Source organism: Pleurodeles waltl, chromosome 4_2 (genome assembly GCF_031143425.1).
Source record: "Pleurodeles waltl isolate 20211129_DDA chromosome 4_2, aPleWal1.hap1.20221129, whole genome shotgun sequence".
Lineage (NCBI taxonomy): Eukaryota > Metazoa > Chordata > Amphibia > Caudata > Salamandridae > Pleurodeles > Pleurodeles waltl.
In genome coordinates, this window is record NC_090443.1 from 914988623 (window position 1) to 915016451 (window position 27829).

At 45.7% G+C, this 27829-nt stretch overlaps 1 protein-coding gene across 2 annotated transcripts in view; it reads right to left on the bottom strand.

Moving 5' to 3' along the window:
• Window positions 1-27829, bottom strand: part of SLC5A9 (solute carrier family 5 member 9) — a 763977-nt gene that overhangs the window by 508026 nt on the left and 228122 nt on the right. For both annotated transcript variants that reach the window (XM_069232707.1, XM_069232706.1), the window contains one exon: window positions 26423-26587. In XM_069232707.1, coding sequence (XP_069088808.1) covers window positions 26423-26587 — 165 coding nt within the window. The remainder of the gene's footprint in view (window positions 1-26422; window positions 26588-27829) is intronic.

The following is a 27829-nucleotide window of genomic DNA, read 5'->3' on the forward strand; positions in this document are numbered from 1 at the left end:
CAATCTCTCAGGAGTTCTCATCACTAAGTCGGAAGAACCTTGACAGACATTAGCATTGGCGTGGTCTGACCCAGTGTCGAGACGGGGCCACTGACCTGAAACGCAGGATGTCTGCAGGGGCAATGGTATGCCCCCCACCTCCTGGAACACCTCTCGGCACTTCCTGGTGAACACAGTAACCCTGGCAGGTGTCCCAAAAGGAAAGGGGGAGTGGAAGAGAAAGAGACAAAACACTGCCACTTCTTGCCATCCAGCCAGGCACTATGTATCTTGGGGGGGGACAGGTCGTTGTTGACAGAGTGATAGTAGAGTTAGTGCACTCAACTTCCTTGAAACTGAATCTTTCTTTCTGATATGGGCACGGAGTGGTAGAAGAACACCGGGATGCTCCAGCACTTTTCTTGGATAATAATAACAGTTGGCACAATTACTAATTCTGCATTACCAAAAACCCAAACTGAGTACCATAACAATAAGTACTGCAACGCTAGGGCTGGCTTCACACAGATTCACTGCTGCACACTACAGTTAGAACTAAGGTTGCACTTATCATACACAAGAAATACAAACAAGGGCATTAATTATATCACGTATAATTTCCCTGCATGCATAGGTTAATCTAAAAGGAGCAAAAACAATCCAAGAAATACAAATGTCCACTCTGGGTTTAAACAGTTAGGGTGGCACAGTTTGGTTTGGTTTCACTGTGTGTGTGAAAACCCCTTCTAAAAGCAAATTCCTCAAACCTGAAACACAGGCATGAATGCCACAATTTAAATCCAAGAGTTATGCTATTAGAGAAAGAAAAGTAATGTAAATGCTCTTTTAAAATTGCACTGTCACTTTTTGTAGTACTTGAGCTCAAGCAGATTTCCTGAAGCACAGTTAGGCAAGTAACTACAATCATAATGTGGAAAGTTCAGAAATGCATTTGTCTCTTCAAGATAAGCACTCTGCCAAAATACGAGGTCTGAGATATACCAGCTGTTCTAGGAAAGCGCGGCGCTCAAACAACAAACTCCCTGGAGAATACTAGTCACTTAGCTGCAGTCTTTTCCGGAGTGCTGGAGGAATGCCTGGTGTCAGCTGGTACAGGAACGAAGAAAAGAATTGCCTCAAAAGTCCTGAGTACGAGGATGACAGCAAGGGCTGGACTGCCAAATCAGATGCTAAGATCAGGAAGCAAAACAAAGCCAAGCAGGGAGGCTTCACTCTGCTATTTATAGCCAATCAGGAAAGCAGTTGAGTTTCCACATGTGGATGAGTCACCACACCCAATTAGAAGCACATGTCTACACCACACCCAATTAGAAGCACATGTCTACACCTGCTCACATTAGCAAACAAGCATTGGTAAAACAAATATTGATCAAACCAATTGTGTAACACAGCATATTATGTTTACTTAGAAACATGAAGTTTTAACCAGGAATAGAGATATGGTTTAACACTAATCCCTGGGGATGCTGACAGATAATGCAGGAGGCACCTTGGAGATTTCTGATAGTCGTCCCCACCAAGTACCCTCTCAAAGAGCGGGGCTTGGAAGGGTGCAGGAGATGGAATTCTTTAGTAAGACGTGGAGCATGAACTTTGAACGCGGGTTCCCAGGAATTGTCCCCATGCCCATGGCTTTTCCAAGCCAATAAATAGTGTAGAACAGCACGGACGCGCCTGGAGTCAAGAATTTTGGCCACTTCAAATTCCCATTGCCCGTGTACTTTTACTGGGGGAGGTGGTGGGGCATCGCGGGTATCAGGGGAATAGGGATGGAGTAACAACACATGAAACACGGGGTATACCTTGAAATCATCTGGCAAGGTCAGTTCTACTACTACAGGATTGCTGATTGTGGCAATAGGAAAGGGGCCTAGAAATCGGGGGTTTAATTTTCTAGGTCCTGCAAGATGGAGATTTTTTGATGAGAGCCAAACCAGATCTCCTATCTGATAAGAGGAAGCAGGGCTATTTCTTTTGTTTGCTTGTTTTTTTACTTGAGCTTGGTAGAGTTTTAAATGGTGTAGTACTTGTTTTTGACTCTCCTGTAACTCTTTAAGGTGTTTCTGTACTGATGGGACTCTTGTGGATGTTTGGGACCCAGTTATAGGTAGCATTATTGGGAGCAGACCAAACAAACAGTAAAATGGGGATACTCTTGTAGCCATGTGGACACTGTTATTATATAAAAATTCAACAAGAGGTAAAACCTTATCCCACTCAGTAGACCATGTGTCAATGTAACATCTCAGGATTTGCTCCAGAGATTGGTTGGCACGTTCCGTCTGCCCATCCGTTTGTGGATGATATGCAGAGGTCAAGTGGATGTCTATACCTACAGAGGAACAGAAGCTACACCGAAACTGTGATATAAATTGGGGGTCATGATCAGAAACAATTGTGGTGGGCAACCCATGAAGCTGTACAATGTGTTGGACAAACAAATCAGAGAGCTTGGAAGCCGTAGAGAGGCATTTTAATGGAACAAAAGGAGCCATTTCAGTTAGGTAATCTATAACCACCCATATGACAGTGTGTCCATTGAAAGCTGGGAGATCAGAAATAAAATCCATATTCTATGGGGCCACCGGAACTGGCTTGGGAAGTAACAATCCTGTGGATGGAGTATTTGGGGTTTTAGCCTGACCACAGGTTGAACAAGTCTGGATGTAGCTTCTGGAATCCTGAAAAAGTGTGGGCCACCAAAACCATCTTTGACAGAGATCTAACATCTTTTTCTCACCCGGGTGACCTGTGAGGACAGAATCATGTCCCCAATGTAACACTGTATCCCGTAATTCTTTGGTAGGGACCTACAACTGATCAGCATGGTATAGTAAACCCTCTTTTTCATACACAGCAGTTGAACAGGGAACCTTGTGTTGGGCTACCCGTATTTTCTCAAGGAAGTCTTGGGAAGTACACACAGCCACATTTGTTTCTGGGGGTATAATGCTTCTGACATGTTCTAGCGCAACATCAGAGGAGAAACCCATCCTAGACAACTGTCTGCCTTTTGTTGTGTAGTACCGGACCTATAGGTGATTACGAAGTCAAACTCATTAAAGAATAGAAGCCAGCGTAATTGATGAGGTGTCAGGGCCTTTGTCACTTGAAAAAAATGTAAATTACAGTGATCTGTGTAAATAGTTACTGTGTGTCTAGCTCCTAGTAGGTGGTGACGCCATTCCTGGAAGGCAAGCTTGATGGCCAGAAGTTCCCGCTCCGCCACCATGTGATTTTGCTCTGCGGGTAGCAATTTCTTTGAGAAGTAAGCTACTGGATGGAAATGCCCAGACTCAGGATCTCGTTGGGACAAGGGACCACCCACTGCCATTTGGGAAGCGTCTGCTTGCACGAAAAATGGCTGATCTGGGTCAGGATGATGGAGAATGCGTGCTTCAGTGAATGTGTTTTTAAGATGTTGGAAGGCTTTCTCAGCTTCTGTATCCCAGAGGAACTGAACCCCCTTTCGTAGGAGACAAGTTATGGGAGATACCACGGTAGAAAAGTGGGGTATAAATCTCCGATAAAAATTTGCGAAGCCCAAAAACTGTTGCACTTCCTTGATGGATCTTGATGCTACCCAATCCTGCATGGCCTGTACCTTGGACCTATCCATGGGAATTCCATCGGGAGTGATCACATATCCCAGGAATTCTACAGTTGTAGCGTGAAAAACACATTTTTCTAGCTTGGCGAAGACATGATGCTCACAAAGCCATTGTAAAACTGCTATTACATGCCCTATATGTTCCTCAGTGAAAGACGAATAGATCAAAATGTCGTCTATGTATACCACTACACAGATATCCAGAAACTCCTGCAGCACTTCATTGATGAAAAATTGAAACACTGCAGGAGTGTTACACAATCCGAAGGGCATCACTGTGTACTCGAAGAGTCCGAATTTAGTTTGGAATGCCGTCTTCCACTCATCCCCCTTCATCACTCAGATCAAGTGGTAGGCGCCCCAGATGTTGAGTTTAGGATAAATGGTTGACTGACGTACCTGATCTAAAAGTACTGGGATCAACGGAAGTGGATACCGATTTTTTATGGTCACTTTGTTCACTGCGCGATAATCTATACAGGCGCGCAGCTCATGGTTCTTCTTGGGCAGGAAGAACAAAGACAGCGATACTGGCGACGTTGAATGACAAATGAAACCCTTAGCCAATAGATCATCGAGGTAGTCTTGTAGGTATTGATTCTCAGGCTCAGAAACACCCAACTACATGGTAGCGTTTCCCCTGGAATCAAGTCTATACAATAATCGTATGACTTATGTGGCGGCAGCTGGGTGGCCTTCTGTTCACTAAAGACATCATGGAAGTCTTTATACAGTGCAGGAATGGCCAGTGTGTCGTCCGGTTTGATAGCCGTACTATGTGTGGACCCACAATGCAAGGGTTTCACTAGCAATTGTTTGTCTTGGTAACAAGAATGCCAGGAATGTTTAGAGTCTAATGTCACTGTCCTTGCTGCCTATTCAATTTTGGGATTGTGTAACTGAAGCCAGGGTAACCCCAAAATGGCTCCAAATACTGGGGTATCTATGAGGTCAAACTGAATTTGTTCTGTATGGTTGTTTGCACAAAGCGTGGACAAGGGTGTTGTTTGATAAACGATAAGCCCGGAGGACAATTCTGAGCCATCCACGGATCTGACTGGTTCACCAAACCAAAGTCTAAAACATTTCCGGTAGCCCCAGAGTCAAGCAATATGGGAATGACTTTACGAACCTGAGGGGACAACACTAATGTCACAATAAGAGTTAGATGTCGAGGTACTGGACTGGTGGTATTAGCCAGAAGATGTCACACCATATTGAAAGAAGCGCTCGATAAAATGATGACAGAAGTTATTGAGCAAGTTAGTTTTCCGCCTAGTCAGGAAGAGAGAAGTCAGGCCCTGTTACCGCTCCGATGGCTTTCTTTGGAGCAGTAGGCTTGTTAGGACATTCCGGAGCAAAATGCCCTGCTTTACCGCACTATAAAAAAAATTTCCTACGTTCTTCTCTACCTTAGATAGTGGGCCCGCACATTGCCAATTTGCATGGGCTCAGGTGTATCATGAGTGGGAATGGTGGACTCCTTTTTCTCAGTTTTGAGCACCACAAAGCGTGGGTCACCCCGGAATTTTTCTTCCTTTCGTTCACTCAAGCAGTGATCCAATCGCACCACCAGGTCAATAAACTTGGAACACTACGTAGGAGGTTCCACAATTTTGGCTAGAACATCCTTGAGATCGTCCCGAAGGCCATGATAGAAGAGGGAGGTCCTCTTCTCCTCGGGTCACTCAGTCTCTGCCAGCAACCAATTGAAAGAGGTGATATAGGACAGTAGATCCTTGTTTCTCTGGCTCAAATTCAGCAACTCATTGTCACTGGCTTGCACGAAGAGGTGTTTGGTGAACAGTTTTCGCAAGGCTTCCTTGAACCGGTTGAAATCATACAGTATAGGGTCACTGCGCTCCACCAGTGGAATAGACAAATTAGCTGCATTGCCTCCCAAATAAGAGATAATAAAAGCTACCTTTGCAGCATCATTGGGGAATGCAGCTGCCCGACACAAAAACTGTAGCTGGCACTGGTTAAGAAAAATTTTGAACTTGGCACTATCTCCAAAAAACCTTCTGGAGGAGCACAAAGCCACTCACCTGAAAAGCAAGATGTTTGCAGGGACGATGGCATGCCCCGGACCTCCTGGAACACCTTGCTGCATTTCCTGGTGGACACAGAAACCCCGGCAGGTGTCCCAAAAGGAAAGGGGGAGTGGAAGAGAAAGAGACAAAACACTGCCACGTCTAGCTGGTCCAGCCCGCCACCCTATATCTACGGGGGGCAGGTCGTTGTTGACAGAGTGATAGTAGATTTAGTGCACTCAACTTCCTTGAAACTGAATCTCTCCTTCTGGCACAGGAGCAGTAGAAGAACACTGGGATGCTCCAGCACTTTTCTTGGATAATAATAACTGTTGGCACAATTACTAACACTGCATTACCAAAAACTCAAACTGAGTACCATAACAATATGTACTGCAACACTAGGGCTGGCTTCACATAGATACACTGTTGCACACTACAATTAGAACTGTGGTTGCACTTATCATGCACAAGAAATACACACAGGGGCATTAATGATATCACGTATAACTTTCCTGCATGCATAGGTTAAACTAAAAAGAACAAAAACAATCCAAGAAATACAAATGTCCACTCTGAGTTTAAACAGTTAGGGTGGCACAGTTTGGTTTGGTTTCACTGTGTGTGTGAAAAAACGTTCAAAAGCAAATTCCTCAAACCTGAAACACAGGCATGAATGACACAATTTAAAACAGAGAGTTATGCTATTAGAAGCACATGTCTACACCACACCCAATTAGAAGCACATGTCTACACCTGCTCACATTAGCAAACACGCATTGGTAAAACAAACATTGATAAAACCAATTGTGTAACACAGCACATTATGTTTACTTAGAAACATGAAGGTTTAACCAGGAACAAAGATATGATGGCGATGCTGACAGATAATGCAAGAGGCACATTGGGGATTCCTGACACCCAGGGTGGTGTTTCAATGTAAATTCCATTCTCTGAAGGGAAATGGACCACTGCAGCAGTTTAGGATTTTCAATCCTCAGTTACATTAGACGTAGGATGGGCATGTGGTCTATCTGAACCTTAAGTGAGTCCCAAACAGGTACAGTCTCAGGTTCTTCAGTGCCCAGACCACTGTAAAGGCCTTCCTTTCAATCATACTCCACCTCTGTCCCCAGAGAAGTACAATTCTGCTAATGAAGTCTACAGGTTGGCCTAGGCCCTCCTGATTTAACTGTGCTAAGATAGCCCCCATGCTCTGAAGTATCTGTCTGCAAAACAAACGCCTTAGAGAAGTCAGGAGCCTTGAGTACAGGTGCAGTACACATGGCTCACTTGAGGGTGTCAAAGGGTTTCTGGCAGGCGTCTGTCCAGACCACCTTCTCGGTGCCTAATTAGAAGTCAGCTCCATTGAAGTGGGCAACAATGGTGCCCTATCACTTAAAAAGCCTCCTCTAGTGTCCTGTGAGGCCTAGGAAAACCTTCACCTCAGTCTGTGTTTTAGGGAGTTGGCAGACCAGAAAGGACTTAATCTCAGCCTGGAGGGGGTTACACCTTGCCCCCGCCTACCATGTGCCCCAGATATACCATGAAACCCTCAACTATCTGGCACTTACTGGCCTTGATAGTCAATCCCGCCACCTCTATTGGTGGTAGGAAGAGAAAAGGGTTTCTGCATAGGGAGAAGGACAGGAATGTGCCATTTAACATAGACATGTCACATTCCTGGCCTTTCACTTTGATGAAGGGCAGTGCAGCAAGGTAACTTGATGCGCTGCTCTGTGCCAAAACCCCATAACTATACCCCTAAGACTAGAAGAATCCCTGGTGTGGGATGGCACAACCCACAAAACATAAGCAGATCTTTTGGGGACACAGAGATGGATATTGATGAACGACAGGTTAAACCATATGGCCAGAAAGTCTGGGAACTAGGACAGGAAGGACAGAGTCGGAACTGTGTTACATATTTTGACAGGAGTGTTCTACTCAGACTTAGGACACAGCTAAAGTTAGATAATGCACAGTTTTCTCTCTGAAGAAAGTCAGAAAGGTGAAGGTCCCTGTTAATTATGAGTCACTGATTTGCTTCCATGAATGAATGGTAAAGCAAACCCTTTCAGTTCAGTTACCAAGGTAGGGGTCAGTCCCACACAAGATGAGTGCAGTTATATTAGCATTGTGGAAGAGACCGAGGTCCACTTTAATGCGGGAATGACTAGAAAAGTATATATGATCGCTTAGGGTGGGGTATGTAAACTTAGCTAACTGGATTCTAATAGATGGACATTCTGATTTTTTTCTATAACTTTAGATTGGCTCATGTGCCCACCCCGTAGTGGGTATTATACTTCCTACTAAAAACCTGAAAATGACAATCGCCTACTATCTGAGAATCTTCATTCATCAGTATAGTTGGAGTTCTTGGGAGAAATTAAGATATCAGCATTTATTCAGTTAGGTAGTTCAGATGGTTTCGCACACACAGCTTTGTACTCCCTCCCTTTCCCCTGTTCTCCCTCCCACACATTAACTGTCCAAGGGACCAGACTCAGGCATGCTAGTCTGCTCCTCTTACAAGATACACAGGTCAGCACCAACATTCAGGTGCTTTAAATGCCCATCTTTCAAAGCGATGGCTGGTAGGGCTTACACTGTCAAATAGTAAACATACATGTAAATTATGGGCTAATGACACAGATGTAGGCCCTGATTTAGTTTGATGGATGGGGTTGCATCGTCACAAATGTGACAAATATTCAGTCTGCCGTATTACGATCCCATTACACCCCATTGGAAAATGGCTGACAGGATATCCGTCACATTTGTGATGAAGTAATACATCCACCAAACTCTACATCAGGCCCTTAGTTACACATGTCACCATTTTGAAGACTATAGATTGCTCATAGATTCAGAACTGAGATAGGTCTTTAGCCCACTCTTGTTTGTTCCATGCCTAAGTAGACACTTGTATCACTCTGTTTAGAATACTTTAATGCTCAGGGCTTGATTCACAATGGTAATCATACACTTTTGTGTAAGTATATGATTTTTTGCTATTCACAAATAAACTTTATGAGTAGTGTCTTTACAACTGCAGAGTCTCTGCACTAGAGGTGGAAACACCGCACATAAAAAGTTAGGACAGTCCTATCTTTATATGTGCGGAGTCTCTACTACAATTGCAGAGGCTCAGCAGTCGTATATATACTACGTGTACAATTTGTGAAAAGCAAAAATGTATAAAACTTGCATAGAAGTGTAAGATTACCTTTGCAAATCTGGCTCATAGTTCTTTGAGAGGAAGTGAAATGGGTTATGTGATTTTATTGAATGCCCTAGAGCAGTGTCAAATAAGGTAGTCGTTCAATATGTGGTTGTAACTGGCATTTTGTTGTGGTGGAGATGTATTCTGTTTTATTTTTGTGCTCCTCTGTTTTTGTGCTGAATAATCGCAATTAGATATGGTTGCGTAATACTGTAGTCGCTGTGTTCTATTATGTTTTCACAGGTTTGTTCCATTGTGCCCTGTTATCTTTTAATTTTGATGCTATATTACTTTTTGTCTTTTGTTGGTTTCTGTTCTGCTGTTTACTTTGGATATGACAGGACATGCTGCTACATTTCCAGGCTCAGAGAACATTTATTTAGTGTTACTGTGCAAGCAATGATTTACCACTAGGTACACGCATTACACATGCATGCACACATTTACACACAGTCACACACACCCCCACACATGCACCCCCCTCTACCCCATCTTCTGTCAGAGAACCTGACTTACCTGCTTGCAGGGGGTCCTCTGGCAGGAGACGGGACACGGCGCTGATGACAGCAGCAGTGTCCGCCAGCAAAACACTGCCAGGCAGTATCATGGAACTTACCGCCACCATGACCGTAGCCGGAATTCCGCCAGCCTTCTTGCGGAATTCCGGCTACGGTCATAATGGCATGGACGGTCGGTAGCCATGTCGATGGTATGTTGGCGGCCGTCTCCGTGGTGGTAGGTGGCATTTGCCGCCAAGGTCCTTATGTTTCCCTTGTTAAACATATTTCACATTTCCAAGACTGAATATCTGATACTAGAAAAACATAAATGATGAGCTTTGTTTTTGAAGAGTGAATGTGTCAAATGGAAGGGGAAAAAATGTTCAAGTCCTAGAAAAAACAAGTAGCTGATCTGAGAAGAGCTAAGTGAGACACTGGGTTCTTGCTTGAAAAGTGGAGTGAGCCCTTCTCCAGCAAAAGCCACTATCCTTGTCGGGGTGAACCACAAACAGTCACCAAATTAATCTTTGATTAATGTCCTGGTAGCATGGCACAAAAGCATGCAGGTTCAACTTAGAGGCAATGTGTGAAATATTTATGCAGCACACAGGCAGTAATGAATTAAAAACTCAACACAAGAAAAAATCCACACCAATTTAGAAAGATAGAGTAAACTTTAATAAACTATTTAATACCAAAATGACTGAAATTCAATAGGTAGAACCAAAGATATGCAATGTTGAAGTTTTCAGGTAAGTATAGCACCTAAAAGCACAAAGTGCCATGCACGGTTTTCTGGTCATGCAAGACTGGGTAAAAGTCACAAGTTCAGGGAGACCACAATGGAGCGTGGGCTGGAAACTCCTGTTTTTTCAAAGATGAGCTGAACTTATGCCACACCAAGGGTCCAGGACCTGAGAGGCACCACTTTGGGATCAAAAACTCACTCCAGCAGAGGCTATCAAGGCTCAATCAGGCCCAGTTGCAGATCTATGCAGGTCCAGTTGCTGCAGGTCAACTGGGTAGTTCAGAACAGGAAGTCAGTCAGATGACCCTTGGAGTCACTTCAGCCTGGGATGAAGGGAGCAGGTCCAGTCTTCCATTTCAGACAGCAGGGCAGGTCTCAGGAAGCAGGGCAGTCCTTCTTCTGTAGTGTCCACAGGTCCAGGAACGTACTGAACAGGGGGTCTGAGGGTCACATTTCTTTTTATAACTGGTGTCTCCTTTGAAGTGGGAGAAGCTTCTGGAGTGTTCCAGATACAATGGTGTCTAGAATTTCCTCCCTTCCAGCTCTGGTCTCAGTCTGTCTGGGGGAACAATAGGCTAGTGCAGTGGTATTTAACCTTTTGACCTTCGTGGACCCCCACTGAATCACTAGTGGAAGCCGGGGATCCCTCCTATACAGTTTTCCTCAGTTGTGAACGTAAAAAAATACACAAGTACAGAAACAAGTATACATCAAACAAATACACAAATTATAAAAAAAATTCTTCAAGTCAAAAACAAAAAATTAAATTATAATTTTAGTGTGAAGGTTGCAGCTTTCCAGAATGTTGGTTTATTTCTAAAAAAAAAAAGCTATATGGTATGCTCCACCATATTGCTTTTTTGCCAATTAATGCATTCTCTTTTTGTCAGAGAATGCTAGTGCCTCAATTGAGGTCACTAATGATCCATACTACTGTTTCTCTTTTTGTTTTGCATTTCATTGTTGAACATATCTTTTAAAGCACGGGGTAAAACATTGTGGGGGACAACAAGCAAGGGTACATGGGGGAAAGACAACATTACTCCTTCCAGGCTCATACTTGTTCATGGGGTGCTGCAGCCCCTGTCCATTGGGTGGGGTTTATGACTCGGTGTCCTAATTGAGATGCTGGTTACTGCATGCCCAGGAGAAGGGAGTTCTGTGTGGGGGAAGGATAAAATGAGACAAGGGGCCCTGGCTTTGACTATCTGCCTATTGATGATAGGGAGTGGGGAGTGATGGGACATGCTGGTGGATGAGGGCCAATAAAAAGTGAGAGGTCGGTTGAACACTGGACCATTTCAGTTGGTCAGTCTTTAATCACAGTGGAGGGGGGACAGAGTTGCAAAGTCCAAGGTACATAGTGGGAGAGGTAGAGTGCGAGTTAGGCAGTGCAGAGCTTGGAGCGGGTTGAGTGTAGTGAGCTTGAATTCAGAGAGGTAGGGGTGGTAAAAGGAGGTGACCAAGGGATACAAGTGATATAAGGGGGGAAGGGCTGAAGGGCTGAAGGGTGATAAGAGAAGGGACGGAGTCAATGTACTTCTGGCTGATGAAAGGGAGACCAGGTTTGAAGGAAAATTTCTGTTTTGTCTTGTAGGTTGTAAATGATGCATTTATATGAAGCTGTCTGGTACATAGCTGTGAGCCATTCATCATGTGAGGAGGTTGTCTGGGAGCACCAATGTCAGAGAATGCAGATTTTGGCCGTGGCAAGGGCTGTGTGGAGAAGGCAAGTTTGTGCTCATGTTAGGTTTGGGGATACTGTAGTATCATGTAAAAATATCAAAGTAGCAGATTTTGGATTGCCAAGGTCTCTTATAATCTTCCTCCCACTGTATCCCAGTAGGGTGTGATGGTCATGAGGACAGCGCCAACAGTTTGCGTGGAGTAGGAAGTCTGCCCCCTTTAATTTTACAGGTGTCTAGTACCAGTTCTGAAGAGTTTTGAAAAGGCAAAATTTCATCCGGGCTTCCCTTGCACCACGTCATGGGCCTCTAGGATATCTGCTTAGTTTTCCATGTCATATTCGACCTGTAGTCTAGTTTGCCAAACAATACGTAGATTGCTCGGGAAAAGCAGGGAGAAGAGTTGTTGGACCAGGAGGGCAACTACAGTGAAGGTTGGTGGGGACCAAGGGCTCTGTCCCATCCCAGGCTGTAGGCAAGGCAGTGGTGGAGCTGCAGGTACCTCCATGCCTGTTGCGGGGAGGCCAAACTCGTCATTTAGGTTAGCAAAACGTTTGAAGGCTACTTGAGCAATGACGTGGCCCAGCTGAGTGATGCCGGCTGTGCGCCACTCTGTCCAACCCAGCCTCCTTCCACCAATCCGTAGCCTGGTGCTCCCCCATAACGATGCGTGTTCATGGAGGTGAGCGTCCACTCGTAGCAGACGGTGGACTCGCTGACAGAATTTCCCCAAGTCTTGCACCATTGGGTTGACAGGACGTATCATGGAGTCTCAAGCCCTCATTACAACCCTGGTGGCCGGTGTCGAAGTGGCGGTAATACCGGCAACAGGCCGGCGGGAAAAAAAATGGAATTACAAGCATGGCGGTTACCGCCATGCAAAACCGCCACTTCTACATTTTGACCGCCAGGGTGGTAACGACCGCTGGGCTGGAGACTTTGGTCTCCAGCCCGGCGGCCGTCACTAGACTGCTGGCGGTATCGGGACCCCTCATACCACCATGGATTTCGTGGGGTTCTGTACCGCCACAAAATCCATGGCAGTAGGCCCTATCAGTGCCTGGGAATTCGTTCCCTGGCACTGGTAGGGGTCCCCCCTCTCCACCTCCCCAGAGTCCTCCACCCCAACCCACGACCCCCCTACCGCCCCCCAAAGGTGGCAGGACCCCCTCCCCACCCCTGCCCCCACAGAAACATCCACCCCCACCCCCCTACATGCACGCTCACACAACTCATACACATACATGCAGACATACACGCAGATATACAGGCACACATGCACACAGACATATACCCACACATTTCCCATACACATAACACCCCGCATGCATACACGCACACACACAACCCCTCTACATACTCACATTCACATCCCCATGCACGTACACAACACACAACAACCCCTATACCCCTCCCCTAATGGACGATCACCTTACCTTGTCCGGTGATCCTCCAGGAGGGATTGGCTGCTCTACCACCAGCACCCCGTCACCAGAACACTGCCACCCGAATCCTGGGACGTGATTCGGTGGGCAGTGTTCTGATGACGTGGGGGTGGAGGTGGAGCAGCCTCCACTTCACCGCCGACCGCCAGTATGGCTGCTGGCGGCTCTCTGTGCGAAAAAGGGCGGAGGGCTGCCAGCCGTCATAATACGCTGAGCGGGAGACCGCCTGCACTGGCAGTCTTCAGCCTGATGGAACCTCGGCGGTCTTGAAAAAAGACCGCTGAGGTCCAAATGAGGGCCTCAGTCTCCATAAAAGAGGTCAAGTCCCTGAGCACAGTGCAGTACTGTTCCTTCTGTCTGAACCCACTGTGGAGAGTCCTGTGCCCCAGGAAGCATATAGGCAAGTTGGGAGAGGTGTAAGTATAGCACATATGTTTCAACAACGGGTAGGTCAAGGCCACAAAGGTGGGCCATCAGTTTGGCATTGATCAGACATGGGCGTGTGGAGCCCCAAATAAAGTAGCGGATGCTCTTGTCAATAGAGCACAATCTGGAGATGGAGACCAATAGAGGCAGCATGCCTAGAATGTAGGTAAATCGTGGTAGTATCACCATGCGAACTGCCTGTACTCTTCCCCACATGGAGAGGCCCAACTGTGACCATTTTTCTGTTTGCTCTGGGAACCCAAAGATGCGGACATTGTCCCTGTGACTTCTAGCTTTGAGTTCTGTCTGTTTGTTTCGGAGGTACTGGAGTTCTTGGTCTCTGTCCAGAGTATTATTAAGCTTGCCCTCCATGGTCTTGAGGTGCTGTTCCATTCCTGTCACTCTGTCTTGGAATCCGGTGATATTAGTGTGAATGGAACAGTATTCTGCAGCGAGATCTGGATCCCTACCCTCTAGCCGTTTGCCAACTGCTGTAATTTCATACAGGATGCGCTCCATAATGTCTGGCTTCGATGCTGCAGGGGTGTCTGCGGGACCAGTAGCAGGACGTGCCTGTTGGGAGGATCTGGACCGTTGTTGGGAGAGAGCCTCTGAGAAGAGTAGTTGGCGGGCAGGTTTGTAAGCAGGTTCGTCCTTCGGCATCATCGGGATGTGTTCCCGCCTTCGATGGAAATGTGTCTTTTTCTGAAATGGGGGATTTGTGGGCAGCTTGGCAGGTACACACTGGCTGGCAGTGGGAAGCATAGTCCTGTCGGGCACAGGGGTGTAATCCTGGTGTTTGGGTATTACTATTGTGTCTCAGTTTATGGGGCGGTCTCCTCAGTGTATCTAGGGTCTTGGTACATGGTCTCCATGAGGGGCCAATGCTCAGGAAGGAGGCATCAGCGAGTGGAAAGCAGTTAGAGTGGCTGGTCAAGCCCCCACCTAGCTGGTGTTCAGGTCCTGAGGCTGAAGGCATGGGGGTCAGCGGAGCAACAGCCCACCCTGAGGTATCATGTGCGGCAGCGAGGTATGTGTTGGACACTTGGAGGGGAGAGGGCGGGTCCTCTCGTGGTTTATTAGAGTTCACCTCAGATTCCCCTGTAAAGCTTAGTGAGTAGGTCATAGCACACAGTGGCTGGTCCCTCCTGGAAGGGCAAACAGAAAAAGGCACTTTTCCTCTGTCTGTGCCTTGGTAGTTGTTGATGGATTAAGCGGGGGACTCTCATCTAGCCCCACTCAGTTCTAGGCCGGGGAAGGAGTAGCACCAGGCCTCGCTTCAGGAAGGCTTCCAGTGTGCACCGTCAGGCCTAGGTGGACTAGGCACCCAGCACTCCACAAAGTTGCAGAATTTATTGGGGGGGCCTGCAGTCAGCATGGGCTTGTGGTGACTGTCCTCCTCAGTCAGCTGTGATCCATTGCCCTCCAGGCCCACCCCACAGGGATATAAGGCAGGATGGGGCAGTGTGAGCCCCGGAGTCCCCCTAGCAATCTTCACAAGGTGGGGGTATGCCGTGCAGTTCCTGACAGTTGCCTGTATTGTGTAGTAGGCTGGTGTATATGTGGGTGGCGTCTTGGGCACAACCCGTAGGCACCAATCGGGCCCTTCCAATGTTAGTGCAATGTCCTTTGCTGCTGTCAGTCTGGGCCCCAGATGACAGCCATCAATGTCACAGTGGGTGCTGTGGCGCTCTAGCAGCACAGGCTTTGTGGGCAGGGCTTCTCGATGCCTCCAAGAGGTGTAGGGAGGTGAGCCGGTGCCACTGAGATCTCTTGGTGTCAATCTGGGTGTGCAGCATCATAGGTGCATCCCGTAGATGCCTGCCAGGGCCCTCCTGCCCCAGCTGGGGTGGGATTTCAATGCCCTTCACTGCCCACAGCCTGTGCCCAAGATGGTGGTTGTGGTGTGGTGGCAGGTGCTGCAGTGATGTAGCAGCCTAGACTACGTAGTCTGGACTCCTCCGTATCTCCAAGGGGCATGGGGAGGTGCGCCGGGTGCCACCTAGATCTACTGATGTCAGTTGGGGAGGGCGGCATCATGTACACACCCCGTAGGTGCCAGCCGGGAGTCCCCCAGTCACAACTGGGAGCAGGACTGCAATGTCCTTTACCGCCATCAGCCCGGGCCCCAGATGCAGTCCTTGGTATTGTGGTGCATGCACTAATGCTACAGCAGTCTAGGCTTGGTGGTCAGGTCTCCTCCGTGCCTCTTAGGGGTGTAGGGTGGTGAGCCTGGTACCGCCGACGTCCTCTGGTGTCAGTTAGGGTGTGGAATGTAGACAGTGGGTGACCTTCCACAATTCTCTACCTAGGGCAGCCTTCTGTCCTAGGTCCGCTCTCCAAGAGCGGGGTGAAGGCCACCCGGTCCCAGTAAAAAAACCTGTGGCTTCCCCACTGCCAGAGGCCTGGGTTCAGTTGGCGGTTGGCAGAATTGCAGAAGGAGCCACAAAGCTGCTTCAGGCCTGGTTGTGAGGCCAGTGCATCGCTGTTGTCACAGGGGGCACAAGGGGGATGGATCAGGGTGTACCCCCAGTGCACGGAGTTCCGCCAAATCCCCCATTATCCTCAGGCACACAGAGCTTCTCTTTCAGGCAGCCATCATTGATCATGGCCGAACCACGCCCCATAATGCTGTTTCAGTACTTGTGCTGTATCCACAAGTCAAACTTCAGGATATCAACTTAATTTTTAGGCTCCAGTTTCAAATTCCTGCACATTTACAGAGCATTTTAAATGTTCAATTTAGGTTTGTTTTGTGTATAGACACGTCATCAATTCAGGGCAGGCTTTGGCACTGATGGCACCCAGTGTGGAAATCTTTGTTGACACCCCCACAATTACCTTCTTGATTTTCTCACTACTACCTTCCAATGGATCCCCTCATCTCTTCGTTTTCCCCTTTCATATGCTTTGATTTGTTTATAGTGCTACTCCTCCCAATATAAGGTGCCTGAGAACTTTACATCACACACTGCAGTGAATTGCATGAAAGGGCCTGCTGAGAGACTCTATTTTTTAATGCACATTTTTTACTTAGCATTTCTTTTCTGTTGGTAACCTTTTACATGACTTCTAGTTTATGTAATAATATACTGCAAAATAAGTGTACATGTTGCTTGCACCTAGTAACCACTGATGCCATTTATACTATATACTCTGTCCAAGGCTGAGTACATAGATCACAATGCCTAAACATTCTTATTGTCTGTGGAGAAAGCTCCAGGTTTGTAGACAAATCACAGTATCACACTTGCACCTCTGACACAGTGTGACATTAACTGACTGTGCTAAATGCGACATAGGAGCAATTCCAAGGTGCTTATCTTGGAACAAGGCATGCAGTGCCAAGATGTAGCTTGGGCTGACTTTGATGCTGATCCTGAATCAGACCTGTACCCTTCACAGGACCAATAGCCTGCACTACAGCAGAGAGGCACCCCCCTATGGGAGACAAGATGGCGGCAGTGAGTTGCTAGCGGCCGGAGGCTCCCTCTCCCCTCGTGGCTCCTGCTCGACGTTTGTGCCTCACGCTTTCCGATAGAAGCAAACTATGCGGGAAATGAGCGCCGCTGTACCCTGCTGTATTTCTGCTGCAATTTCTCGTGGCTGTGCCTTTTGTTGTTGCTCTGCGAGCCGTGTTGGCCGCGCCAGTGTCTCCAGCTGCAGCTGTCGCAACGGCAGTTTCCAGGAAGCTTTTTTCTTTTTTTTTTTCTTTTTCCTTCTCTCAGTCCCGATGTGGACGTGGATATCCAGCATAAATGGCCCCGAAGACTGCGCGTGGCAGCCGATCAAAACCTGGATTACAGGACCGGCATCCTTCTCATCCCCCGCTTTTGACTCAGGGGGGGGGTGCATCCAGGAGTGACAGCGCTGGTAGTGCTAGCAATGTTGGGGGGCCGGGTACTTTAAGAGCGCAGGGGATTCCTGAGGATAAACAATCAGCTCTGGACCAAAACTGCAAGTCGAGAGGCGATGTTAACCCGGCTGGTGCATATGCAGGAGGGTTGACTATACCCTTACTGTTTAAATCCTCTCAAAATTTAGATCTTTCAGTGGGCAATATGCCCATAGAGCCTACTAATTTCGGGGGCCCACAGGATCTGGCAGTACTGATGACTGAGGGGACGGATGTTGGCAGCGACTCAGTGATTTCTGTATGTCTTTCATATAACGAGACGCTGCTACAGATTGATGCAGTTACTGATGGTAAAGGGCACTTGGACATAAGAAGTCTTGTGGAGGGCTTGCCCATGACACCTTTACATCTCTCCACTCCCAGTTCTAGCGGTGAAGACCAGCAAGCACTACCTGAGGGAAAGACCTGCCAGTATCCACAAGGCCCCCCCTTTTTGATCAATGCGAAGCCTGCTCAAATCCCTGACATAGAGCATTGTGATCTGGCACCAGTAAAGTTTCCATCGGCAGGTGCAGACCTGCTGGCCCCTGTGTGTGTCCCCGGGGTCACCTGCAATTCCCGGCAGGGAAATGGGGATTGCCTTGCATTGGGTGAAGTCGGAGAGAATTTCGGTTCCTTTTCAGATCGATCTAGGGACTCGGACAATGACAATGCCAGCACCAGCTCCTTTACAGACACAGAGACTGGAAATAGCTCCACTGCCCCCACTTCTATGTTGAGGCGGACTGCAATTAAATGTCATGAGAGGCGAGGTGAAGGGCCCAAACTGGACAAACTTATGGAGCCTAATGAGAAAAAGGAAAAAAAGAAAAAGGCATGTGGTGCGAGAGCAATGTCAGGGGACTATTCAGGTATACAACAATTACAGCACAGTCTGGATGATCTCTCGGTGGAACAAGCTGGCTTCGAGATTGATGCTATAAGGCCCCCCTCTTTGGGCCTTATCTATCAAACTATAATGGCACAACACAAACAGACGCAGGGGGATAGCAAAAAAGCTAGGGTGGCCACGAAGCAGCTACAAGTAGCAGTTAGTAAAATCGCAAAGACTTGCTCAGAAATTTGGGAACAGATTACTGCAATCGAGTCCCGGGGTGATGTATTAGAAACAGATTTGGGGGCGGTGGTACAAGAAACTGCCATGCACGATACTCAACTCTCTGACATCCAGTGGAAAATAGAGGATTTTGAAAACCAACAACGTCGTAACAACCTACGCATACTGGGGATACAAGAAGGAGTAGAAGGGCCGGACCCAAGGGCCTTTATGATTAGACTGCTTAGGGCAGCATTTCCAGAGCAGACTGGATGGGATTGGGAGAAAGAGATACAAAGAGCCCATCGGTTTCCATCGTATTTGAAGAGGCAGCAAGTGCCAGGAGGAGCCAGGGCATACCAGCAGCAGGCCAGGGCCTTTATTGTTTATTTTGCCAATTATTTACTGCGCCAAATATGTTTTGAGAAAGCCCGCCCTGACTCCAAGATTACCTGTGAGGGCTACACTTTTTTTTCTCGTCCATATTTCTGCCATGCCACAGTAGAGAGACGCTGGCGCTTGAGACAATTGATTACCATCTTTCAGGAGAAGGGCATTGAAGTCTTTCTACTGCTCGACTTAAGACAATATATAAACACCAGTCCATGTGTTCACGTCTGAGATGAAAGGTAAAGAATATTTGCAATCTCTGACTTAATTGGAGGAGGAAAAATAGAAAAGAAAAGAGGGGAAAAAAAGAAGTACGTAAGAGGGGAGGTAAGCTCTGAGGAAGGTGGGGTAGAGGGGGAAGGGAGAAGAGGAAAAAGAATCGAGAAGAGGGGGAAAATAAAAAATAAATGTTGTTGGCTTAGCAGTTTAATAACCAGGTGTTTCCTGGTGTGGCTGGAACTTACCCCCTAGGTTTTTTTTTTTTTTTTTTTTTTTTGGAGGTAATTAGGGGGGGTTGTCCATTATTTTTCTTTTTTTTGAGGTGCTGCTGCTGGAGCCCCGAGGGGAGGGTGCCTTGTCCATCTTACAGACCTTCAGTCTGGTTGTCTCATTTGGTAGGGTGTGGGGGAGAAGGGGGGTGAGGTGGGTCCCAGTTTGGGGGGGTTGGTGGGTGGTGGGTGGGGCTGGGTAGGCTGGGGTAATATTAAAGTAATGAAAATGCACAAAGTAACATATATGAAGGTTTTGAAGATTTTGTTTGCAAATATGATTAGGTTCGGTTTAATTAAGGATGGATTTGTTAGAACCTTAAATGGGGCATAATAATACTCTCTGTATAGCCACGGTAAATATATGTGGGTTAAACTACCAGGTAAAAAGGCGACTTGTCACTCATGGCCTAAAAACATTAAAAGCAGATATAATCTGCTTACAGGAGACGCATGTTACCCCGACCAAAAAACTTTTGTTGGACTTTCAGGGTTTCCAGCTATTGGTCTATGCCATTCAAGGAACTACAACAAAAGGAGTTGCGGTACTTGCACAAAGTGATCTCATTACAGTGGCTAAAAAAAGGGTTGACAATCTCAGCCGCAGGGTTATATTAGAGTGTGTAATGGGGCAATTTAACTTTATTCTGTGCTCAATCTATGGCTCTAATTTTGACAATCCGGATAGTATTAATAACCTGAATGTGGAGCTCGCTACCTGGCCTCTACCACTTATTGTGTGTGGGGATTTGAATATACATATTGGGACTGGTATCCCCTTGCAGAATCAGGATTCATATTCTGGAAGAAAACCAAGGATGTTTCAAGCTCTACAAATTTTTGTGCAGAGCCATGGTCTTGTGGATGCTTGGCAGCATTACATGCCTGCTGATCCTGGGTATTCCTTTTTTTTCCTATCCACACAGGAAGTCTGTTCGGCTAGATTATTTTTTCTGTCAGCCACACTGTGTGAAGGGCTTTCTGTTGAAAAATGTCCCAGGGTCCTGTCTGATCATAATCCTTTGGTAGCAGAATTTGGCTCATGTGTTACGGCTGAAAAACTGAATACCTGAGTTTTTGAGCTTTAACAGGGGCACGGCTCCTCCTGGGATGCTTCAGGGTGCCCTAAAAGCAGCTGTTCACAGGGAAACTTTGAGCTATGCCTTAAACCGTGAAAAACAACACAGCTTGGCTATCTCGGCGGCCCAGATGGAGCTGGCCTCTTTGGAACGACACATAGTGGGCTGACAATGAATAATCTTCCTATACAGGATATTTTAGATAGGACCGCCGCAATGTAAGCCAGCATCACCCGATGTATGTAGATCAAGATATTGTTAAGGCTCAGGTGCGCAGACAGGAGTGCTACGAGTTAGGCAAGAAGGTGGGCAAGCTGCTCGCATACAATACTAGACAGAAGGTGACCCGGGATGCCATTATTGCTATCAAGGATAGCCAGGGGCAGATTGTACGGGGGGATCCGGCGAAATTGAAGGTTTTTAAGGATTATTATTCTGCATTGTATCAACAGAAAAATCACCCCTTATGTGATCTAGGAGGGAAGATTAGCCAGTATTTGAATGAAACACCAGGCCCTACGTTGTCTGAAGATGAGAATCGCCAGCTGGCTGCACCTATATCGCCAGATGAGATCACAGCAGCATTAGCTTCTCTGCCTAATGGGAAAGCTACTGGGCCCGACATGATTAATAAGGATTGGTTTAAACATATTGAGAATTTAGCAAACAGCTTCATATGGTCTTTTGCCAAAACACAGCAGGCATATAAGTAGCTAACGCTTCCAAGAAAGAAAGAAAGGGGGTGGGCGGCTCCTAACTTTCTTTTTTATTATTAGGCAACTGCTTTGCAATATATTTAACCATTAATTACTCCAGATTCTGATAATAGAGGTGTTGGGGAAATGTGTCCTTATATTTATAATATGATTTGGGGAAGTCATGCCAACGCAGCCTTTTTGAGAATTGTTGAGCCTAGCTATTTTAAAAAAGTTAAGTTCAAGACCGTCCGGTGGCATTTAAGGTGTGGTCCAGTATCAAAAGTCGAATGGGAATAAAACGGATTCATTTTTATACCCTGATTTTGTGCTCACCCATATTCCCGGACATCTTTAAGGATAAACGCTAAGCCAACTGGGCACAGCGGGGTGTTCTGCGCTTTGGGGAGTTTTATGTGGATACCCATCTTAAATCTTTTGAGGATTTGACAAACGATTTCAAGCTTGACAGTAAAGACTTATTCAAATTTCTACGAATTAGGGCTTTTTTGTTGACAACCTCTACCTCCGTATCTGGGTCTTTAGGGGACAGAATCCCTATCCTTGAGGTTTTACATAAGCCTACAAAATGGCAGATTCAGATGTTATTTCCTCTTTTTTTGGATTTACTGCCACATGATCTGGGCAATCATGCTGAGAGGTGGGCCCGCAGTACTGGGGCCTCGGAAGCCTTATTTTTGGCCTCTTTAGATATGGCTCAGCGTTTGTTGCTTGCGGCTGGTCCCCAAGCGCAACATTATAAAACAGTATCCCATTTATATTATACCCCTGCTAAATTAGCTTAATGGGGCACCTCGAGGAGGGTGGTATGCCCCCGCTGCAAGGGTGAAGCGGCTGACTTAGTCCAAATGTTTTTTAGCTGTTGTAGATTACATGATTTTTTTGTCGATATGACTGAGTTTTTGTCCAAGATTATTCATCATGATGTTGTGATTATGCCTCAACTTGTACTGTTAGGAATCGATGGAGCTGTGTACCCGGATCAGCCACGGAGGTTTTTGTTCTTAGCTATGTCAGTGGCCCTATGTTGTATTACATCTGATTGGCTGGAATCGATGCCACCAATTTTTAATCATTGGTTGGCTCGGCTGTGCTCATTGTTTTATCTCGAGATGTGTTCCTATTCGCTGAAGGGCCCTACTCATAGACAGTTTGGTAACTCAGTCTGGGCCCCGCTTGCACAGTGGCTTGCTGATAACTGAGCACTGATTGCTTTCTTGTATCTAATCTTGGATACTCTAAAGGACAACAAAAGGCTATAGTTTCCACATTTTCCTTGGGAATCTGAATAGTAATGTTCAAGGTTGGCGAACGTATTTGTTACCCTGGAGTACTTAGGGGTTCAGATGGGGCACTGTGAGCTAGCTAGGAATCATGTCAACATTTCCCTATGGTATATGTGGACTGAATCAGCATGACATTTATGTCAACCAAAAGTACAATCCTACTTTGTTCATATGAACTTTATAGCAAAACACAGATATTATAAAAAGACAAAGTGTGTAAATCATTGTATAGGAAATTAGGGCTACAGGTTTTATGGCCTTGTGAAACAGATCCAGAATTTAAAATGTGATACACTTGTTGCCTTCCTTTATGAAAAATATTACTACACAAAGGCATCCTTTTTAGCAATCTCAGAAAAAACAATATGGCCCTCATTACAACCCTGGAAGACCGCGGTATTTTGAAGAAAGGTACTGCCAACAGGCTGGTGGTACCTTTTCCCAAAATATAACATCAGTGGTTTGGCTCAAGCCAAACTGCCAATGTACCACTCCATCTGCCAGAGCGGTAACAGTCCCACCCTCAGGATTATGACCCTGCCTACCACTATGGTTTTCGTGGCTTCCTTATTACCACGAAAACCATGGCGGTAGGCACTATCAGTGCCAGGAAATTCCTTCCCTGACACTGATAGGGGTATCCCCCCCTCCCTCCCCAGAGTTCTCCCCCACCCTTCCCCTTCCCCTCTCAACCCTCACGACATACATATACATTCATGCAACAACATACACACGCATACCCACATTCACCCACTCATGCATACATACATTCACACACACATTGACACCCACTGACATAATTACAAGCACACAACATCTACGCACACTCATACCCATTCATGCACACAAGCATTCCACATGCCACACACCCACATGCACGCACAGGCACACACAACACGCCCGCCCCCCTCCCCTGTCAGAGAACCTGACTTACTTGATTGCAGGGGGTCCTCCGGCAGGAGACAGGTCGTGGGCTGCTGCCAGCAGCGGCGTCTGCCAGCAGAAAACCACCAGGCCGTATCATAAATCATGATACGGTCTGCAGCGGGCAACTGACGTGGTGCTGCTGCTGGCAGCAGTGCCACCTTACCGCCATCCACCACCATGACCGTAGCCGGAATTCCGCCAGACTTCTGGCGGAATTCCGGCTACGGTCATAATAAGGCAGACGGTAGGTAGCTGCAGCAACAGTGTTTTGGCGGCCGTCGCCACAGCGGTTGGCGGTTTTTACCGCCAAAGACATAATGAGGGCCTATATGTCTAAAATAATGCCTTAAAGTTTGTGTGCCGCTGCTACTGTGCTATAATATTGTGCAAGTAATCAAAGGATCTCTTAGACAACATCATAACCCACTGGGTTATCCACATGAAACACAAATCTGTGATCAGCATGTTAAACATTGTGTTTTGCAGCAGAAGCGTTTACCCTCCTTCTTTGTGATGAATCAAAACTTCCACTAGCCAGAACTCAGACCTCTCTAGCAAGTATATTAACCACCACAGTTACCTTGACATTTTTATTATCGCCTGATAATTGCTGGTCACACGCGACACTGCAGCATGTGCCTACAAACTCATATGATATTTTAAAGTGAAGTGCTCCTGAACATCGGGTACAGTGTGGCGATACAAACCTAAAGCCAGCATTTCTAATAATATTTAATTTTCTAGACAGTTGTGAATCCATTGCGTAGGAGTCATGCACCCTCTGGTGTCCATGGACCACAGATTAAGAATCACTGGGTTAGTGTCAAGTCCTTTATGAGTTTGCTGATTCAGTACCTTTTAAGGGCAAGTGTCATCGGTCACAGCTCCACCCCCCATCAAGCAAGGATGGCCAATCCTGCCAACATCCTGATCCTTGATTGTGATGTTGTCTTGGATGAATATGCAAAGGCGAACTGCCAATTACACCTCGTCATTTGACCCAGGATACAGGCCGCAGGCACCAAATGGTTAGAACAGGAAAATGCTAACTTTTTAAAAGTAGCATTTTCAGAGTTGTGACTTAAAATCAACTTTACCATTAAAAAAGGTTTTAAATTACAATTCTTCAAACACCAAACATGGAATTCCTACCTGCTCCCAAACAAAAGTTATTATTTATTAAATCTAATAAGATAACCCAATGTTAATGCATGGGAGAGGGAGGCCTTGCAATAGTGAAAAACAAATCTGAGAGTTTCTTCACTGTAAAACTGAAAAAGCACATATCCAAATTTCATTTTTAAATACAATGCACTCTACGCTACAGGCTGTTTAAGGCCTATCCTAGAGGTGGTTTATATGTATTAAATTAATGGTTTAGTCCAGGCAAAATGCCTATGTTGCCAGGTCGAACTCACAGTTTAAAACTGCACACAGACTACAGTGGCAGGCCTGAGACATGTTTTAAAGAGCTAATTATGTATGTGGCACAATAAATACTAGGCCCATTAGTAGCATTTAATTTACCAGCCAAGGTGAAGGTATATAACTTTACTAGAGACTTATAAGTAAATTAAATATGCCAGTCAGGTGTATGAAATTGTTGCCATGTTTTAGGGAGTGAGCAAAAGCACTTTAGCTCTTGTTAGCAGTGGTAAATTGAACGGATACCTGAAAGCCAAAAAACGGGTTTGTAAACCAGAAGGTGGGAAGGCAAAAAATTGGGGTGAACCTGCAGAGAGGGCCAGGTCCAATAAGCTATAATGTATATAAATAGTGTAAACATCAGACAAAAATGTGATGGTTGTTACAAGTTGTAGGTAAACATGCTTTTTTCCAGATTAACGACATGTCACTGATCATGGTAGAAGGAAGTGCTAAAGAACCATCATTTTATTTCCAGCAGGCTTCCACATGTTGTTGAAAGCAAATTGTACATGGTAATTCTGCTAATAAATATGACGTTATTCAGTTCAACAAAGATATTTGAGATTTCGCTCCAAGTCCTGAGTCTTTAAAAAGTCAAACACAACAAAGTTGCACCCTAGAATTCATACAGATTCATCAGTTTTAAAAATTCACAAAAACTTACTGAAGTATGCCTGGAAAGGTATGTCAGACAAATATTATGATAGGTACATTTGTACAGCTCTCTAATCACCTGTTCACATCATGGATAGCAATTTACTCCTGGGTTTTCTCTGTAATACATCATTGAGGTTTTCCAGGATGGGAAATGGTTATAACTGAGTCAGATCATACCAAAGAATCCAGAAAAACCCATCCTTGAATGCCATCCCCATACCTCTTCAATTTAATTTACCCATGTGTAACATTTAACAATTATAAGGTAATATTGTGCCTGAGTAAATGGATTTCTGTGCTCATACCTTACACTTGTAAATCCAGGTATTTATTCAAGCTAAATTTAAACACCCAAATGGGTCTGCGAATGCTGTGAGAAACAGTAAACGTTAACCAACTATGCTTTGCCAGAGACTCACACAAGCGATGTTTGACTAACTGTCTCTTTGTAACTCTATTTACATGAAAGATAGGGCCTTTCATTTATCAGACACTAATTATGCTGCTTTGTGCTGCTAAATTCAGTGCCTGCACAATGATTTGTTGGGCCACAGGACAGGAAACATTTTTCACCCCTGCTCCATGCAACAGGGGATCACTTGATGCCTTTTGGTGCAGTCTGTATCCAACTGCTAGAGACACTCAAGCTGACCATCATGTTTGGCCTTGAGATAGATACAGTCAGGGATTAAACAAATTTGCAGTGCAAACAGCAATTTCCAATCGCACAAAACGCATTGACACTTAATTCACCATTCAACCATGCCAAAGCTGAATCAGTATGAATTAGTCAGCTAGGGCTAGCTCATTAAAGTATACGTACAGATATTTTGGTGAATATGTAGAGGATGAGCGACATGACAGACATATATATCCGGATCCTCTGTCCTCCAAAGCGTTTCCTCAGGTACTCCGGCAAAGTCACCGCTCCTGATGCAATATAAACAGGAACAAAGATCCACCCCAGGGCCACGAGTACCCATGATGCCTACCAGGAAACAAAAGATGGTGCTGTCATCTCACATGCATGCAACACTATTGTCAATTAATCCAACATTCAGATATCAGCCCTGTGGAAGTCAACCATAATTCATCAGTAATTATCTTGAGAGGCAAATTAAAACCAAAATGATTACAAAGAGAAACTGATATGTGACAAAGCATGGGAAAACCATTACATTGAAAGAGCAGAAGGGTATTTCAAAGTATTTGGGGTCAGGAAGGATCAATATACAATAACTTTTTTAAGGAAAATCCAACTGCATGCAAAGAAAGGGTCCCCCAAGCATATCCATGAAGTTTGAATACATGTATTGAAGATGATGTTAGCCCCATTGTGTGGATTGCCCTTAAGATGTCGCCCACAGAAGTCACATCCCTCTTCAATAAGCTGTATAGAGTGATCACAAGACTTCAGTGGCATAAGAAGGAGCATAAAGATACTCTGACTCAACTGCAGTTCTATTTAATGTTGAGTGGCGTGAATATTCTGAGTTTTAAAAATACAAATTGGAACTAGACTTGTGGTGTGAGGATGCAATAATAGGTGGGCTATCATGCCGGGCAGAGCTAGAGAAAGAGATGAGACTTTTTTGCTATTAAAAAAATCAGCCATATAAAAAATGTGGTTCACTTTTTTAGCTATATGATTCGCTAAGGGCCACTTTTAATTTGGTGCCTGGAATTTTTCTTTCCCAGTCCGACCCTGTACCCCAATGCTTTGCAACTGTTTTTGTGGTTGGCAGGATGGACTGATTGGCACCTGCTGAGGGTAGGCAAAGGCCATCAATGAAGTATAGGCTGTAAAAAGTTCACATCTTGCAGTCTGCCTTTGAAGGCTGCAGACGTCAGGATGTGCAAACAGTAGTTTCACAGACCACTGAATGTACTCCCTGATTTTGCATTCAAACGTGCCGCTGTTTGAGACATTGTAACTTACATGACTTCAAAGGACAGGGGTTGCAATTGTGGCTTTCATGGCTGATGGTAACCTTTTTGCACCCTAACCATTGCGGAAGTCAGCTGGGGGAAATTCTGAATTCAGAAACCTCTGCATCCTGGTAACTAGGTTTGTTTCTCCTGCAATCACCTTTGGTACCCCATTAAGGGGATGGTGGCTGCACAGGACTGATCCTCTGACTCTTTGACTTGTGTAGGAAAGTAGCCTCTTTCTATCATGGTTACCCCCATTTTTGGCCTGTCTGTCAGTGTGTATGAATGTGCCTACCAA